General features: G+C 43.7%; 1 protein-coding gene across 7 annotated transcripts in view; it reads left to right on the forward strand.

The window, feature by feature from the left end:
- Positions 1-2018: 2018 nt before the first annotated feature.
- Positions 2019-15927, forward strand: part of sh3pxd2aa (SH3 and PX domains 2Aa) — a 121275-nt gene continuing 107366 nt past the window's right edge. For 4 of the 7 annotated variants that reach the window (XM_036137604.1, XM_036137606.1, XM_036137607.1 and 1 more), the window contains exons 1-2: positions 2019-2351; positions 2540-2664. In XM_036137604.1, the coding sequence (XP_035993497.1) occupies positions 2569-2664 (96 nt within the window). In that variant the 5' untranslated portion in view covers positions 2019-2351; positions 2540-2568. Of the gene's footprint in view, positions 2352-2379; positions 2665-15098; positions 15190-15927 lie in introns of those variants that run through there. The other 3 variants (XM_036137605.1, XM_036137609.1, XM_036137611.1) reach the window with 3 other exon arrangements.

Raw genomic sequence — 15927 nt, forward strand, 5'->3', positions numbered from 1 at the left:
TGAAATAAACCACTAAAAATGTAGGTTTTCTCTTTATTTTTTACATCAAAGAGGACATATTTACTGATATATGTTGGGCCGTGCTGTGTTTCTGAAGTAGTCTCTGTGTGTGTGTGTGTGTGTGTGTGTGTATATATATATATATATATATATATATACACAGACTACTTCAGAAACAGGTTAGGTTAGTTCTTTGTTCAAGTCAACATCTTTGAATTGACAGATGAAAAAAAAAATTAAACAGGACCTATCACCTATAAGTTGACAAGGAATAACATGTGGATCTAATCCGTTTCTGAATTCTTGTTTGTTTTTATCAATGGGAAACTTGTATTTTTTTTCTTTTAGCGCACACAATATTACAGTTAATAGTCAAAGGGGGGAAATACAGTTGGTTTTCCAACAAAGGTTCAACAAAACAAGCAAAAAAAATTGTTAAACAACATAGAGATAAGTTTTTTTTATGTCTTTATTAAGTGATACAGTTGACAATAAAGGCACAATCTGAATATTCCGATTCACATCCAGGCAATGAAAACACCTCTGATTATTGTTAATCTATGGATTTGTAATGACCAATCTGCTATTACCATCTAACATAGAAAGTACTCCTGGATCAATGTGAGCTTCTGAGCTTTCTGTGTCTCTACTCTGTCTTCTCTAAGCCCCAGTGGGTGGAGGCAGATGAGCGTTCACACTGAGCCTGGTTCTGGTTCTGCTGGAGGTTCTCCTCCCTGTTAAAGGGGAGTTTTCCTCTCCACTGTCGCTTCATGCATGCTCAGTATGAGGGATTGCTGCAAAGCCATCAACAATGCAGACGACTGTCCACTGTGGCTCTACGCTCTTTCAGGAGGAGTGAATGCTGCTTGGAGAGACTTGATGCAACCTGTTGGGTTTCCTTAGAGAGGAAACTTTCTCACCAACCTGGAGGACCTGATGGAGTCTGACTTTGGAAAGAGCCTTGAGATGATATGTTGTGAATTGATGCTATAGAAATGAAAATTTACTTGAATTGAAAGTTTATGAGCCCAGAGAGGGGCCAGACACATTGCCACAGATCCCACCCATCCAGGCAATTCACTGTTTGACCCACTTCTATCAGGTAAACCCTTCAGAAACATTAATTAAACAACTAATAGACTAAAAAACAGCTTATTTCCAAAAGCTGTAAGGGCTATCACCCCCTTCTGACAAGTCTGTGGTCTGTTACATGTTACAGTCACACTACTGGTAATGCCTATTTGCGCACCATAATTTCTCAGGGAATGTCTGATTGCACAGTTCTAAATGAAGGCTTTAAATTATTCCAAGGTATTTTCTGCACAGTATCAACTGCAGGCATGAGTGCGTCATCGAGGGAGTTTTGAGTGAATAATTCATGCATTAACACAATAATTCACATTGTTAGCAAAGGGACTGATTTGCACAGTTTTGTTGTTTTTTGTTGGTGAGTGCAGCAAACTGATTTCAATTAATAAAAAATTGTGGACATATAATGTCTTGTCTATGTGCATCATGAGTCGATGTATGTCTAAAAATCACTAAAGTAACACATAATGACAAACTAATACATTAAATTAGGATACATGATTGCTTTTTTTGTTTGTTTTTTTATCTTTTGCTCTTGTATTTTTTTAGTGGAGAGCCGATTGCGGGATTTCAATGTATGAATGTATAATTTGCTGCACAAATCAAGTGTTTAAAAATAAAAGGCGGTACATTTTCTTCAAATAATAATACATGTGGGCTTTCTGAGCGTTAACACGGAAAAAATGAAGCGATGTTACCGCAAGAACACCGGCCATCCGACACAAAAGCCGACGTGATGAGTCTGAACGGGTGCGATGCGCGGCTCGTCCGCTGGGGGTCAGTGTTGTCTCGTTCATTGGCCCCTTCGCGCAGAGCGGCCGGCTCTGATTGGTCGCCTGTGAAACATCTGTATTCAGTTCCAGTGGTTCGTGTCTCCGGCCAGAAAGCTGCAGCTGACAGAGACCTCGGCGATCAGACAGCGATCAGGTTTCCAGCCTCTAACATGCTGCTGGTTCCCGGGCGCGCAGCCGCGGGTCGGTCCGGATGTTTGGATCACGCTGCTCGGGGCTCTCTGACGCTAACCGGAGAACTTCTGGGGCCCTGGAGGAAGACGAATGAATGAGTCAGGATTACGCAGCAGCTCGGTCACAATCAGCGTGTTTCTGAGTGGCTTTTTATGCGGGATCGAACCCCCCCCACCCCCTGCTGCTGGGAGCCGCCGGATCTGCCGGCGAGGATCCGGGTCTGCAGACGAAGGTTTTTCTGAGCGACGCTTCCAACACAAAGGAGCTCACCTCACTGTGTTTGTCTGTTTTTTTAAGGTGACAGCTTCCCCCCCCCCCCCCCCCCCCCCCGCGCTCCCCCCGGCCGCCCAGACTGTCTGGGAGACCTGATTTATTGGACTATTGATAACTTTCCAACCAGCTCGTTGCATCGGGAAGCCGCCAGGTTGGACCGAGGAATGTTGTGATTTATTTTTTTATTTTATTTTATTTTTTATTATTCTAAGGAGGAAGCAGATCCATCCGGAGCGTTTTAATGCAAAGCCTGTGCAGGATCAAGATGCAGTTCCGGACGGTGCTGGACGTGAAAGTTGTGGACGTGGAGAAGAGGCGGAATCCGTCCAAGCACTACGTGAGTCCTCCTCATCTTCCTCCGTTCTGCTCCTGTTAGATGTGGGCTGTCGGCGGCGTTGGTCTCTGGCCTTTCCGCGGGCGCAGCGTGGCACCTAAACGCACCATTTAGTCCGCAGCTGAGGGGAGATGAGCGCTGAGGCTGCAGGCCAGGCTGCCGTGCAGAAAGGCGCCTGCTCAGAAATAGGAAACAAGCCCAGACCGGTGCCAGCTAGCAGCTGAGCGCCTCTGTGGCGCTCCCGCAGACAGGTGAACTCACGCAGCCTACCTGAGTGCTGTCATGGCTGCGGCTCATCATCTCCATCATCGCTAAAAGGCCGCTGATGGGCTGCAGGCTCTGTTGACTGACCGCTCAGGTTTAGAACTGTTGTGTTTTTCAATGAGTTGGTCCATTTTATAACAAGGTAATTAGCTAAAAGCAGCTAAACAAACGAGAGCATTTTGGAATAATTATGAAGTGCGCCACCTAGTGCCCAAAAATCCACCTATTTGTTTTAGGATGCCATGTTAGGAATTCGGAACTTCCTTGTGTCAAGAGGGATTACTACAAAGCTGGATATAGCCTGTATACAAAGAAGAAGAAACTACTCAAAACTACTATGTCAAAATGGTTGTCTCATTGTTTTCTATGGCGATGGCTGCTTATTCCGAGGAGCCCACAGCATCACTCTTTTATCCACCGACCTGTATCAAGATGTACAGATGTTTTTTTTAAAAAAAGTTACGGTCCTATCGTTTCTGAGATCTAAAATCACTTTAACGAGACGACAGATTAACGAGATGACAGGGAAGGCGCCCGAATGACTGTGGAACAAAGAAATCCTGAGGAAGCGAAACAGTCAAAGATCATTATACTGCCACTACCGTGCCTTCTATAGCTGAAAGGCTGTGGTTGTTCTACCAAATATAACCAGAAGCACATTTTCCAAAATGTTTCACATTTGTCTTGTCAATCCACTGGTAGATGAGAACGTCAGCAACACTTGACCGTTCAGGAGCCTTTATTGACAGGCCAACGCGTCTCGGCTTGTGGCCGAATATCTTCAGGGTCCTATGGTGAGCTTCCATGTTTCATTAAAATTCAATAAAATTTTATTTATATAGCACCAATTCATGAAACATGATCATCTCAAGGCACTTTCCAAAGTCAAATTCAATCAAGTCCTCCAGGTTGGTGAGAAAGTTTCCTCTCTAAGGAAACCCAGCAGGTTGCATCAAGTCTCTCCAAGCAGCATTCACTCCTCCTGAAAGAGCGTAGAGCCACAGTGGACAGTCGTCTGCATTGTTGATGGCTTTGCAGCAATCCCTCATACTGAGCATGCATGAAGCGACAGTGGAGAGGAAAACTCCCCTTTAACAGGGAGGAGAACCTCCAGCAGAACCAGAACCAGGCTCAGTGTGAACGCTCATCTGCCTCCACCCACTGGGGCTTAGAGAAGACAGAGCAGAGACACAGAAAGCACAGAAGCTCACATTGACCCAGGAGTACTTTCTATGTTAGATGGTAATAGAGGATGATCTGCCTCCCCTGGATGATGTCACAGCTAACAGAACACCAGACCAGGTGTACCTTCTACAAAGAGAAAAAGAGAGAGAACAAAAAGGTAAAAGATGAAAAATGTCTGGCAACAGGACTAGTTAGAACATTGATGGAACCTCTGTGTTCATTGATTCGTTCTTTCAAAGGACCGGATGTTTCTCCAATGTATATTTTATTGCATCGGCACTATATCATATAAATAACATTTTTGGTTTTACAGGTAATACAATTTATGTTGATGATCTTACTGCCAATTGGGTGTTTATATGATTTTACATTTTCAGGGTATTGACAATTTCTGCCAGCTCCACATTTAGAATCACCCTGTAGGTTGTGGGTTATCAGGGTTGTTTCTGGGGTGTTACATTCAACCACAAGCCTGTAAGTTGGCCTGTAAGTAAAGGCTCCTGAACCTTCAAGTGTTGCTGACGTTTTCATCTACCAGTTCGTTTTCCCTCTTCATGCACCTTGAAAGTTGGTGAAGTTGTGCCAGAAATCACCAGGTTGTTTCTTTTTTCAGCCAAATCTTACATTTCCTTACGTTTCTGCTTTCCGCTCAGGTTTTGGCCTCATTAGAAGCATTTTTTCCCCATTCTACATCTAATTGTTGAATGATGAATACTGATGATAAAAGAGATAAATGAGGCCTTCGTACCTTAGATGATGCTCTGGGTTGTTTTTGGCCTCCTGGTTGCCCAACCACCATCGGGCGGGTTCTCCTCTATTCCATGATTAATAATGGATCTCTCTGGTTCTCTGGAGCCCCAAAACCTTCAAAATGGATTTGTGTTGCAGACGGATAGATGAGCAACTTTGTTTCTCTTCTGCCCTTGAGTTTGTTAGATCGGGACATGATGTGTTGCTTTTTTTAGATGTTTACCACCAAGATTATATCTTCACATACACCCAGGCTAGTTTTTCCCACCTTGTTGGATAAAATAACCTGCTTTTGGTATTTACTTATGCTATCCATGTTTGATATTAAAATCTGTTTTATGATTTAAGCTTGACAACAATGGCAAAAACAGAATAAATATCTTAGGGGGCAAAATAGTTTTTAACCGCCGTTCACTTCAGTTTATTTACACAGCGCTGATTTACAGCAAATGTTGTCTCAAGGCACTTTGCAAAACAAAGAAATCCAGTTTATGTGAAGAAATATAAAGTTGAGTTAGTCTTTGACATTTCTGAGTTGCAGCAATCCCTCATACTGAGCATACATGGCCCAGCAGTGGAAAAAGCAGCCAGAACGGTCTGGAGAACCGCGGAGTTCAGGCAGAATGACGGGTGCACGCTCAGGAGGACAGCCGGAGAGCGATTCCCAGCCCTCACTGTTAATCATTGTTCAGTTTCAGCTAAATGTCACCGTCAGTGCACTTTCAGATAGAGACTGACAAACATATTTATCTAGAGGCTAGAAAACAGCTCAGCCAATCAGAAGCAGATCAGGAGATCAACCCCAAACAAACATCTGTGTGGAGCACCGTCAGCTGCCCTTTAACAGGGAGAAACCTCCAATAGAACCAGAACCAGGCTCGGTGTGAGCGGGTCATCGGCCGCCTGGAGCAGAGACACACAAAAAAAAGCCTGACACGCTGAACCAGGGGTACTTTCTATGTTAAAGAAAAAGTAAAGAGTTAATTGGAGTAAAATCTCACCAGGTGGCTTCTTCTAGAACAGAAGCACAGCTACACAGATGAGCTCTGATCCGGCTGTAAAATCAGTTATTACCCAGCAAACCGGGACATTTTCTCTCCTATTACATTCATACAAACTAAAATCAGACTCACACAGCATCGAAATAACATAAAGTGACCAGAACTGATGATATACACCCAGATATTTCCTGTCTAGTCGTAGCTTTATTACACTTCTTCACACCCGGTCCTGCCTCAGCGGCGTTCCTTAAGGAGAAATGTGCGATGTTCCTCTGCAGTCCAGATTAAACCAGTCAAAGACTCTGAACCGGGAACACGATAAATCTGGGGAGCCGTGAACTCTGATCCTTCAGAGAAACATCAAGAATCAGCTGCTGGTAGAACCTCTTGGACAATCGATGACTGGGGGAAGTTTGTTAGAAAGCTGTAAAATGTGCTGAAAAGGTGGATTTCTCTAAAATGGATCCTGGATGTTTGCAGAAATTGAAGCAAAAAGAAAAAGGTGGAGCAACCAGTCAGCTGCAGGCAGGCCCTGCGATTGGACGGGGTTGTATCAGCGATGATTTCCACTCGTGTGATGGCAGCATTAATGAACAAAAGCATTGATTTTAAAGCAGCACATTCTGCCTTCAAGACCACATCTAATCCAGGGACACCCGTGCATTTTTCACCAAGTCAGTGGAAAACCATTCCAAAGGCAAACCTGAGGAACAAGAGAGCACGACTTCCCGCTGGTCTGCCCGCAGTCCTCAGCTGTCCTCGTCTGAAGAATGATGCAGAACTTAAAAACCGAAAAGGAGACAACAACCTCCTGCTGTTGGACACTTTCAGGCATGTTTGCAGGAAGAATAGCATAAAAAAACACCTGAAACTCTTCCCTGTTAGATGAGGGCACCGTGCTAACGGCTGGGAAAAGGAATCTGAACGTTACAAAGTGGCTCATGCTTAATTTTAACGACTGTGTTTGGAATATGCTGCACCCTAAACGGATGGAGGTTACACAAAACAACGTCGATGAGAGAAAATAGAAGGTACTTTGGCCTCATAATGAGTTTTGCATTGTAGTCAGGTTTACACTCATCTCCACAAGGCATCTAGAGTTCATGAACTCCCATAATTCCCGGCTGCGGTCCTGGTCTGTCCCCGGCAGAAAAGTTTGGACTAATTAGAAGCCAAACAACGGGACAGTCCCTTATTTCGCACACCTTGAGGCGTTACTGAAGAAAGAATTAGACAAATGAACACCTGGAACGTGTCGTCACCTCAAAGCAAGAGCGTCGTCATGTTTCTGGGAAAAGATCGGAGTCGTTACGAACTGGAAAGCACGCATCGTCTCAGCCTTTCACTGAAGTTATTTGCAGGCCTTAAATGAAGGGATGGATGGGAAACCAGGGAAATAACAGGATGTTTTGGGTCCATACAGGCTGCTTTATAATTATGGTACATATAACAATCAGCGCATGGATCAGAGTTTCACATCTTAAAGTTATAATCCCTGTTTGTGTTCGGAGTGCTTTAAGGATTTCTGTTACGTTTAATGGTTTATTTCCACGTCTCTCCTTCAGAGTTTCTGTCCCTCTGTGAGAACGTTGGTCCCTTTTACCTTCTGAGACCTGATGACGGCTCCAGTGATTGTTATTACCTTCCTGCACCCCCCCCCCCCCGCCCCCGGTTCACTCATCAATAGCAGGCTTGTTGGGAGCGTGGGTGTGTGTTGAGGCTCTGTGCTTCATGGTTCCAGTTCAGATCCTGTTTCAGCCTCATAAACAAGTCATAATAAATGACCACAATGAAAGGAACACAATCTCCCTAATACTCAATTACAGCGCTGCAGACCCTCAGGCGTAATGATATGTGGACACAATTAGCTCTCTTGTTCTGCTCTGCACGGCGCAGTTCAGCCTGGTCCCTCTCACGCTGGAGGAAACGCATTAAACGTTTGAATCCTGGGTCCGAGAGCTGCTGATGGTGGTCCCGTAGCCTTGGTAACGTAGCTGAGAGAAGTTATCGTCACTCGCAGGCTCCTTTGCAACAAAGCAAATGAAAAGTTGGGCCTGACCAGCTCTGTGTTGCGTCTGTAGCCTTTGCTGGACGGCCGTCTGCTGATCAGGACCTCTTGTGTGGCGTTTTCCCAGTTTGAAATGCTTCAGATGTTGGTACTGAGTAACCGGTCTGGGTGGCAGGCGGGTCAGTTTAGCGCCTGGACTCTTTTCTTTACGGACCAACAATGTTAATAACTAATGTGTGCAAAATGTGGGTCAGAAAAGGTGCAGCAGAAAGAAAAAAAAAATCACATGCAAAAACATTAAACAAGGATTGACGGACGGACGGATAGAAGAGAGAAAATGCATTATTTAGATTAATCAAATAATGAATCTAAATACACCCAGAGGGGCTCCTCATTGGCGTACCTCTGCTCCCTGATTAGCTGCTTAACAAAACAAGCCTTTTGTTCCCCTCCGTGTCAGTCCTCGTACTGCTTGGGGAGAGTTAAACTGCATTTCCTTTGTCTCATTACTGTCCTGTACACAGTTGTGCAAAGTAAACGCAGTAAGTAATTATAACAGAACACACGTCTGCTTGTGGCTGATAATCCACAGAACATAATGTCCTCAGCAGCCGCTTTTCAAGCAAAGAAAAGTAAAAAAAAATTGCCATTGTGTTTTTCCCGGAGGAGCGGCGACGTTGTCCTAAATAATTCTGTATTTCCATTCGTTCTGACGGGATGGAGGGAGAAACCGATGAGGAGCGTAAAAGCGACTTCTTCAAATTTTAGAGCATTTTTGGGTTTGCTGTGTTAGAAATACGGATACGCTGTTTAATTTTTACATAGACACACTTTTTTTTTGTTAACGATGAAGATTTAAGGGTATGTGAGGGAGATAAAAGTACTTTAGCTTTAGCTATTTTGCTCACGTAGACGTGTGCCGTTGTGAAATTCTCATGGTAATCTGGAGTAAAAATAGGACTGCTTCACAGCATAAATATTAAATGATCTGACTGCTTTAATTTCAAACAGACAAGCAACAAGTATTGCTGCAAAGATAAAACTTTATATACATTATGGAATTAATATTAATGTTATATATCTAGTCGTTCTTATTTAGTTAGAGTGGCTTAGGTTATGCTGAGCTATAATGATTTACTCTGATACCCTTAAATGAAAATAAAATCCGGTGCCACCACCTGCCCTGATTGAACAAGTGAGTGTCCAAGTCCATCCATCCATCCATCCATCCATCCATCCATCCATCCATCCATCCATCCATCCATCCATCCATCCATCCATCCATCTATCCAGCCATCATCCATCCATCCATCCATCCATCCATCCATCCATCCATCCATCCATCCATCCATCTATCCAGCCATCATCCATCCATCCATCCATCCATCCATCCATCCATCCATCCATCCATCCATCCATCCATCTATCCAGCCATCAGCCATCCATCCATCCATCCATCCATCCATCAATCCATCCATCCATCCATCATCCATTTATCCATTCTCATCATCCATTATCATCCATCCATCCATTTATCCATCATCATCAGTCCATCAATTTATCCATCTCCATTATCCTTCATCCATCAATCCATTTTAAATCCATCCATCCATTATCCATCATCCAGCCATTCCATCATTCTATCCATTATCCATAATCCATCCATTCCATCCATCCAGCCAGCCATCCAGCCATCCAGCCATCCATCCGAGCCATTTTATCCAGAATCCATCCATCCATCCAGCCATCCAGCCATCCATCCAGCCACCCTTCCTTCCATCCAGCCGGCCATCCATCCATCCAGCCATCCATCCATCCAGAGATCCATCCATCCAGGGGATCCATTTAGCCAGCCATCCATCCATCAATCCAGGGGATCCATCCATCCATCCATCCATCCATCCATCCATCCATCCATCCTATCCATTTTATCCATAATCCATCCATCCATCCATCCATCCATCCACCCTTCCTTCCATCCATTCATTCATCCATCCTATCCATTTTATCCATAATCCACCCATCCATCCATCCATCCATCCATCCATCCATCCATCCATCCATCCATCCATCCATCCATCCACCCTTCCTTCCATCCATCCATCCATCCATCCATCCATCCATCCATCCATCCATCCATCCATCCATTTTATCCATCCATCCATTTTATCCATTTATCCATCCATCCATCCATCCATCCATCCATCCATCCATCCATCCATCCATCCATCCATCCATCCATCAATCCATTTATCCATCCATCCATCCATCCATCCATCCATCCATCCATCCATCCATCCATCCATCCATCCATCCTATCCATTTTATCCATAATCCATCCATCCATCCATCCATCCATCCATCCATCCACCCTTCCTTCCATCCATTCATTCATCCATCCATCCATCCATCCATCCATCCATCCATCCATCCATCCATCCATCCATCCATCCATCCATCCACCCTTCCTTCCATCCATTCATCCATCCATCCATCCATCCATCCATCCATGGATAATGATTGCAGCTCCCTTTAAAGACAGAAATATCCCATTTTAAACATATTACATAGAATCCAACCCGTCCAAATCAATCTCATCAGTCCAGTTCAGTCTGTTTATAATTATGCTTTTGCTTTCAGGTTCTATAACTTGCAGATATAGAGGACTCTTGTCCAGCAGCTCATGTTACACTCACAGTTTAGGTTTAGAGGAGTTTCTCAGAGCGTGTTTCAGGCTCACAGGTCCCAGCAGATCAGACTCTGGCCTAGTTTCCTTTGCTGCCCCGTCTCTGGAGACGTGGCTTGTTACTGTGAGAAGAAAAGAGAGGCAGGCAGGGGAAAGGAGAGAAGGACACAATCTGTGGCAAACCCCTGATTCCCATTTGTAATGTTTGTGAAGCCAGCTGGAAACGCTTATTCTGCTGAAGGAGCGAGAGGAGGAGCTGGACGGATGAGGTTCAGGATCTTAGGGTCGTTGGAGCATGGGGAAAACTGGGAAGCAGAGTCGCAAACATGTGTTGCACACTGACACGTTTCCGTTGTGTGTGTGTGTGTGTGTGTGTGTGTGTGTGTGTGTGTGTGCCGGGGGGAGGTGGTGATAACAGAAGAAGTGGGGTTGGACACGGCCATGTTTACTCTAAGCTTCTGTTTCTCCTACAAGTCCCAGTCCCACAACGTTTCATTTCTACCGGCTCCTGCGCGGCAACAAAGGCTGGCGCTGCAGGATGATGTTGTTATTTGGCTCCATAAAACATCTCTTTGGAGAGCTGTTGCGCGCTCAAATATTTATTGGCTCGTATCAAACACAGAGTGAAATCTTGGTGAAAAGGGAGCCTTCTTTTTTTTTTTTTTTTTCAGAGGCCCACCCCTGACTGTTAGGATGCACGAGTCTGTTTTCAGAGCAGATGCGGGATTTTATTTGTATCCTGCTGAGGTTTCACCCTGTAACTGCTGCCGCTGCTGGTAAAAAACACATGTTGGAGCGTTTTATCGTGGCCTCCGGCTCCTCTTGGTGAGAGCTGGTTACGTCAGTCTTAAGTGGTGAAGATGGGAGATGAAGCACGCGTGGCCCAACCCACTACGGCTCCGGCTTGGCTTTCATGGGGTAGAATGATCAGAGGACACTTTTTAACGCTTCATTCTGTAATTATTTGGCTGCTTTAAGGAGAGTTTTCATGTGCAGAGAAAAAGAAGATGAGAAAGTTGTTTGCAGCCGACTTTATGTTATAGTAAAGCTCTGCAGAGCCTGGCTTAACGATGGCTTCTTCTGGTTTAAAACATTTCTGAAGGAGTTAGATTAACATACACAACCCTGTGAATTTATAAGCAGTCCTCCTAAAAACTCTTTAAAACAGGAAAGACATGCCGTTCAAATCCGGCGGATACGTGTTGATCTTTGTAAGTCAGGAAATGGCAACGAGGAAAAAAAGGATACTCATCTGAGCTTATCTAGTCAGAGCAATAATACAAAAATATTCTATAAACCTGGGACTGTGACTAATGCTGACCGATACGTTCACTAATACCAGAGGTGGGTAGTAACTAGTTACATTTACTCTATTACATTTACTTGAGTTACTCTTTGAATAAAATATACTCGTTTTACTGCACCGTACTTCTTACTTTTACTTGTGTAAATATTACGCAGAAGTATCGCTACTGTTCCTGGAGTAAAATTTTGGGCTACTCCATCCTCTGAGAGTAACTTTCCTGAATAAAGAACAAACGTGTCTCTGGTGCATTTTTGTTTAAACATATTTACAGGTTATATATTATATATCTGCTGAGCTCATGGAGCCATTTACAGGTCAACTAACCACAGTAAACAGTAGATATTGTCATTGGAAGTACTTTGCACTGTTCTAACTTACTGTATGTACATTAACTGCTTGGTTTCATAAGACTTATGTTGAAAACATTGTTTAGACAAATGTTTATTCTGCCTGAATTTCTTATTTTATAATTGTTTGTAAAAAAACAAAAAGTAAGTCGCTAAAATATCAGGATTTGTACATAATTTAATATTTTTGCCTGAGCGATTACATAATTTTTAAATATTAAATCAGTTGTTATAAATATTTACTCAGTACTTGAGTAGCCTTCAAAGCAAATACTTTTTACTCTTACCTTTTTCTTGGTTTCTTTTTACTTTGACTAGAGTAAAATATGCTGAAGTAGAGCTACTCTGGAGTAAACTTTCTGTCTACTCTGACTATCACTAACAATAAACTGAACCCCCAAAGCAGAATTTCAGAAACCTGCAGGAAAGTCTGTAAAAACAGCCATCAGACGCTTTTTAGAATCCCAGCGGTTGTTTAAGACGCACGCATGTCTTACCTTCACCAACATCAACGTGTGCAGTTTGTTAACCTTCTGGTTCCTTTAGCTGGAACTGTGTGGTTTGCTAAGATCCGCCTAAAGCTTCTACCTGCAGGTTTAATCTGTTATGTCACGCTTTTTGATCTTGCTGTGTGCGTTTGCATGATGGCACATTTGTTATGCGGGCCCAAAGCGGCAGAAATGGAAGGGATTTTGTGAAACATCAATTCTCGTCACGTCTTTGAATTACGTGTGCTGCTTTTGATGCTCTTCCTTTCTCAACGGTGGACGTCGGCCGAGATCAAAGGTGTGAAATTCAGTGTTCTGCCGTGTCTGGACGGGTTACGTTAGTTTTTGCCGTGACATTTCAGTCCTATATTTTTTATTTATTTCATATTCACAGTCATCTAACCATCTTGGAGGGAAATGCTGGCAGTTTAAAGTGTTCAGATAGCTGTTAGCCACCGGAATTAGAAAGTAGGTCCAGCCATTAGTTTCATTTTCAGCTTGGAGCATCTGACTGGCCAAACTGAGCGGATCTTCATCAGAGCAGATTGGCATATTGTCTGATTCATTAATGTCACCACTGGGTCACTGCTGCAACATCTGAGTCTCAGCTGTGTTGATTTTTTATAATATAAAGATATCAGATCCATGTTCTGTGTTAAAATTCAAGCATTTGGATTTAAGTTTGCTTCTGCTTTGGGCCGGATCTGATAGGAATAACAGTGAATCGTCTTGTTGCTGAAAAGTGTTTTAGAAATAAACTTGCCTTAACTTACACAGCTGAAGTAAGAACGGTGATTCTGCAGAGTCAGTGTATTGTTTCCTGACTCGCTACGCCATTGAAATGAAAAGCAGTATAGTGTGAATCTGTGACTGAGCTTTAGGACACTGGAGATGGGTTTGGCGTGAAACAAAGGATGAAAGTCCCTCATGCGCTTTGTTCTGTATGATGAAGAACCGGCTGTCAAACTCATTTCTACACTGGGCCACTTTGGCATCATGAAGTCATTAAAGGGCCGGTTGCACCTGTATAGATGATACTTTTGATTTCATAATTTCATTCCAGTTCATATAAAAATGTAAAACAACTTACAGTAACATAAAATTAGCACCCGTGGGCCCATTTGAACAGTTTATCTGTAAAAAGAAATAGTAATATTATGGTGAGTTAAACTTTAAACTCTTCATTTTGCATCACTTTTTCTCCTTTTGGACATTTCTGGGTTGCTTTAATGTGTTGTGGGAAAACTGACATCTGGTAGCAGTAATCAACATAATCAAAGAATCAACATTTTAAACATGTTAAAAGGGTATAGCCTCTACTTTATGACATGATATGCCCTTTTTGGCTCTTGAGGGTCGGATAAATTGCCTTGACGGATCGCATTCGGCCCGCGGGCCTTGAGTTGGACGCATGTTTTAGGCGATTTGGGTCCACCAGATAAGAAACAGTGTGAGAGTAGCTGCAGACTGGCTTAAACCGGAGACAACCGGTCTTTCGCTCTGTATTTTTTTTTGTTAGACTCTCCAGGAGTCTTTGTCAGTTCTGGCAGCTCGCTCTAAGCAACCTGCAGCTGGAGCGCTGCTGCTTTTACGCACATGGATTCCCATCCTCCCTGGTTCTTTCCAAGTCAGATGCAAATCCACGGCCGTCACTCCCCTGCATTGTTTAGAGCCTATTGGTGTGAGGCGTTCGCTTGGGCTCCTGAAACCTGGTGAGAATATTTATGTAACTTCTTTGAAATGAGTTTCAAAGCTGGTCATAGATGCTTGAAAGCCGAACCCTCAATCCTCCCCCCGGTTTGTGGTTCCCTCAACCTGTTTGACTGAGAATTGGCGCAGGCAGTGTGAGAGTATCTGAAGAAGATGATGCAATAAGCAAATGATGGCTCATAACATGTGATTAATGGCTCATTTGTGTTGTAAAATCAAAGCTTTTACAGCAACAAAGGGTCTTAGTGGTCATTGTTCTTATTGGTGTGTGGGAGTAAACCCAGAGAACCCAGAGAGAACCCATGCATGCACAGGGAGAACAAGTCTAACGTCTAACCAGAAAGGCCCCAGCTGGGATTTTAACCTAGGACCACCATGTTCAGTTATGCTTCACATAACTTTCTGGAAAAAGGGGGAGAAAAGAGCTTGAACCAATCTGTGAGGCTTTATTGTTTTCTATTGCTTTGTTAAGCTTTCTAGCAAAGCTGAAATAACAAGTGAGTCTCTGACACATGAGAGTATATTTAGCCCAGTAATGGCCGAGCGCGGAAAGACATTACTTGATCCAAAGAAAATCTGTCCAACCTGACTTTTGTAGTCGGCTCATTTGCGCTTACAGCGTCTGGAAGTGTGCGTTGGGTCTGTTTTTTTATAGGTTACTTCAAATATAGTAATTTAGGCGGGGTTGGCTGCATTTAGTGGCCGGGCCCCGCCAAGCTCCCCGCTCTTTCGCCTTCTCCTCTGGAAGTCTGCGAGGCTGGATGCCGGCTCTCCTCTGAAACTGTAAGTTTTTAAGCTTTTCCATGGACGTCTGGGGCTGTTCTGGGTCGAGGGAACGGGCCGAGCTTTGCTTGTGAGACGGATCCTCACGGCTGTTTTGGAAGAAGCGTAATGAGAACATCACAGGTCCAATTTGTTCCGTCATAAGAATTCATTTTTCTCTCTTTGTGTCTGATCATGAAAGGAGCTTTTGTTTTCACGTCCCGCTTCCTCTGCGGGAATAGCAGACGCACAATTTTTAGACTCTTTTTTTTTTTTTTTTTTTGTTCTCTATCTGGGACATCCAAGACCCTCGAGCCTTTTCTTGAGTTGGATTTTGTTTTCCCTCATTTCTCTTCCTCCCTGTTCATAAGTCGGCTGTTTTTGGACGCTTGTGAACAGAAATCCAACGTGAAGTCTTGAGTGAAGCTGGCTGTGTTGAGGAAACTCCCTTTCTTCCTGCTGGTGGCCGTGTGCGCCAGTGTCCCTGCATCCTCTTCAGCTGCAATAGGTCGTGTTTCAGCCTCCTCCGTGTCTCCTAATGCCTCGCTCTCGTTGTTGAACGCCGGTGTTTCCACACGTAGCCGCAGCTCAGGCGTCTGGAGATTAAACAGAAGCTTTGGACCGGTCCTGTAAAGCTTGCGGTGTGAAAACTACATTAAAAGACACGTTTGACTTTTTGCCTCCAAATCTGTGCAATTAAAACATTCCTGTTAATTAAGCCGACTTGAACCTTTCGGTTGTGTACGATCGTATGGAAAC

The sequence above is a fragment of the Fundulus heteroclitus genome, chromosome 5 (assembly GCF_011125445.2).
Source record: "Fundulus heteroclitus isolate FHET01 chromosome 5, MU-UCD_Fhet_4.1, whole genome shotgun sequence".
Classification (NCBI taxonomy): domain Eukaryota; kingdom Metazoa; phylum Chordata; class Actinopteri; order Cyprinodontiformes; family Fundulidae; genus Fundulus; species Fundulus heteroclitus.